At 38.7% G+C, this 2,468-nt stretch overlaps 1 protein-coding gene across 1 annotated transcript; it reads left to right on the forward strand.

Annotated features, from left to right (window-relative positions):
* Positions 1–1,954: 1,954 nt before the first annotated feature.
* LOC123037124 (high mobility group protein D-like) lies at positions 1,955–2,468 on the forward strand. The gene has a single exon (XM_044456623.1). It carries the CDS (start codon positions 2,049–2,051, stop codon positions 2,385–2,387), a length of 339 nt encoding a protein of 112 aa, XP_044312558.1. The 5' UTR covers positions 1,955–2,048; the 3' UTR covers positions 2,388–2,468.

The following is a 2,468-nucleotide window of genomic DNA, read 5'->3' on the forward strand; positions in this document are numbered from 1 at the left end:
CTAAACTGGGATGCAAATCTTATCTTACCTTCTTATTCTAGTAGACTTCTTTTGATTAATTTATCATCCCTAGCCAACCGTAGAACGATGCTTGGTACTATCTTTATTTATAACCTTATACATGGTGATATTGACTGCCCCGACTTGTTAAGTCGGCTAAACTTTTCTGTGCCAAGTAGATTAACTAGAAATTATATTCCCCTAATTTTAAATCATTGTAGATCTAACTATGCCTTGCATGAGCCTTTCAGAGTATTATGTTCTGACTATAATAGACTTTTTCCTGTAATATCAAATCTTGACTCTCTGCCGCTCCTAAAAAGATTAATACTTGCTTCATTGGCACAAGATTGATCTAACTATTACTTTTTTCCCCGGACCTTTACCTTTATTTTCCTATCTCGCGTCTATCCTATCGCGAATCGTGCCGTACGATACACGGCTGCGCCCCTCGGTCGGTTGGGCGGGTAAGTGGGCCGTGGGACTCCGCGCGAAATAAAAAAAAAAAAAAAAAAAAGAGTACCACAAGGCACAACTCACTCAGCAACCCAAATACAAATAATAAATGAAAAACTAATAACGAAACCAAATATTCCCAAGCCACTGCCGAAACGACCACAAGTCTGCCCGACCGACTGCCCCGGACCTCTCAACTCTGCGGCATGCAATTCCGCATGCATGAAGCCGAAGACCAGTGCGAAGACCAGCACCGGTACCGCCTGAGCCCATAGGCCCAGGACAGCAGCAGCAGATTTCAAGCGTGGGAGGCACGACCGCCACCTGCGCCTTCGAAGGAGCGTCAGCGTAGCCAAACCGGCGACGACCAGTTGACGTAGAAGGAAGAAAGAGAAATCAACCAAGCTGGAAGCAAAATTTTTTCTACCCATGCACTGCGTTGCATAATTTTTTTTTGATTGCACTACGATGCATATTTTTTTCAATAATATAATATTTTGTAAAATTGAGCGGAACCTTTTCTGCCCGATTAGATGTGTAGCCCGTAAAGCTATGCAAAAAACTAGGTAGGAAGTTTGTTAATTTAAATGCGCAGTAATGCGATAAGTAAATTTTCAATAGAAGATCATAATAATTTTAATAAAACACTTTATACACATAAAATAAAAGTATATGCAAAACCCACCAAAATGACTTTGGACATAAAAACAGTGGATTCCACTGCCAATGTCATCAACAAGGTAGAATCTAGCAACATCAATCTATATTGGGTACATATACTCTTGATAATCATTGTTGTTATCATGTGCGTCACTCTCTTTTACAAAATTTACAAGCTGCATATTAATTGTATGAAAAAAATGTATATGAGCCGGGGAAATGACCTGGATAAAATATAAGCAGCAAAATAAAAAAAATAAAATAAAATAAAATAAAAACAGCACAAACAACAGTGATTACACATAAATATATTTCATAAATGTTAACACCTAAAATATAAGAAAATGGAATACAATAAAAATGAATAAATAAAAATAAAAAAAATATATATTAAATAAAAATGGCTACACTAAAGGCAATTAGAGACACGTATGATAGGGATATTCACTTTAAAGAAAGAATTCTGCAATTAGTTTCAGCAACTTCAGTGAGCATTTATGGTTTAGAAAATTTATATATTGAAACATTTAATTTAGATACTTCTCCACTAATACATTGCACAAGCACCCAAAAGGGAATTGTATTATCCACTATTCCAGGCGTACAAGTTAGATCGGTAGTAGACGAGCACCCAATACTAGGTAGAGCAATAGTAATGACAGTTTCAAGAAATAATTCATATCCATAATATAATGGAATGGAATTATAGACGAATGAATTATACAAGCTAATAAATAAAAAAAAAAAAAAAATATATATAAAAATATTTCAATATATTCTTCTTACAAAGTATGGCTAAACTAAAGGCATGGAATGGAACAAATTGTACGGGGAATTAAATTAAATTTTCTTTTAAAATTAAACGACAAAGCTCGAAGCACAAAGACCTAGTTGTAACACTTGTTAAATAGTATCAACAAACACAAACTAAAATGGCCGATAAACCAAAACGCCCACTCTCCGCCTACATGCTGTGGCTCAACAGTGCCCGCGAGTCGATCAAACGGGAGAATCCCGGCATTAAAGTCACCGAGGTGGCCAAGCGCGGTGGTGAATTATGGAGGGCAAGGAAGGGCAAGTCGGAGTGGGAGGCCAAGGCTGCCAAGGCCAAGGACGATTACGATCGGGCTGTCAAGGAGTTCGAGGCCAACGGCGGCGGTGGCGGTGCTGCCAACGGTGGAGCCAAAAAGCGCGCGAAACCAGCGAAAAAACCATCCAAGAAGAGCAAGAAGGATGAGTCCGACGAGGACGATGATGATGAGAGCGAGTAGACTGCTCACCCAACCTCTATTATCCATCACCAAGTCACACACAACCAGCCAGATCCCACAATACAAAAACACTGGTGGCAA

The sequence above is a fragment of the Drosophila rhopaloa genome, unplaced genomic scaffold (genome assembly GCF_018152115.1).
Source record: "Drosophila rhopaloa isolate 14029-0021.01 unplaced genomic scaffold, ASM1815211v1 contig_138, whole genome shotgun sequence".
NCBI classification, from domain to species: Eukaryota; Metazoa; Arthropoda; class Insecta; order Diptera; family Drosophilidae; genus Drosophila; species Drosophila rhopaloa.

Bases quoted from the DNA above. Each gene is read 5' to 3' on its own strand.
- LOC123037124 (XM_044456623.1), top strand. From the start codon at position 2,049: ATGGCCGATAAACCAAAACGCCCACTCTCCGCCTACATGCTGTGGCTC.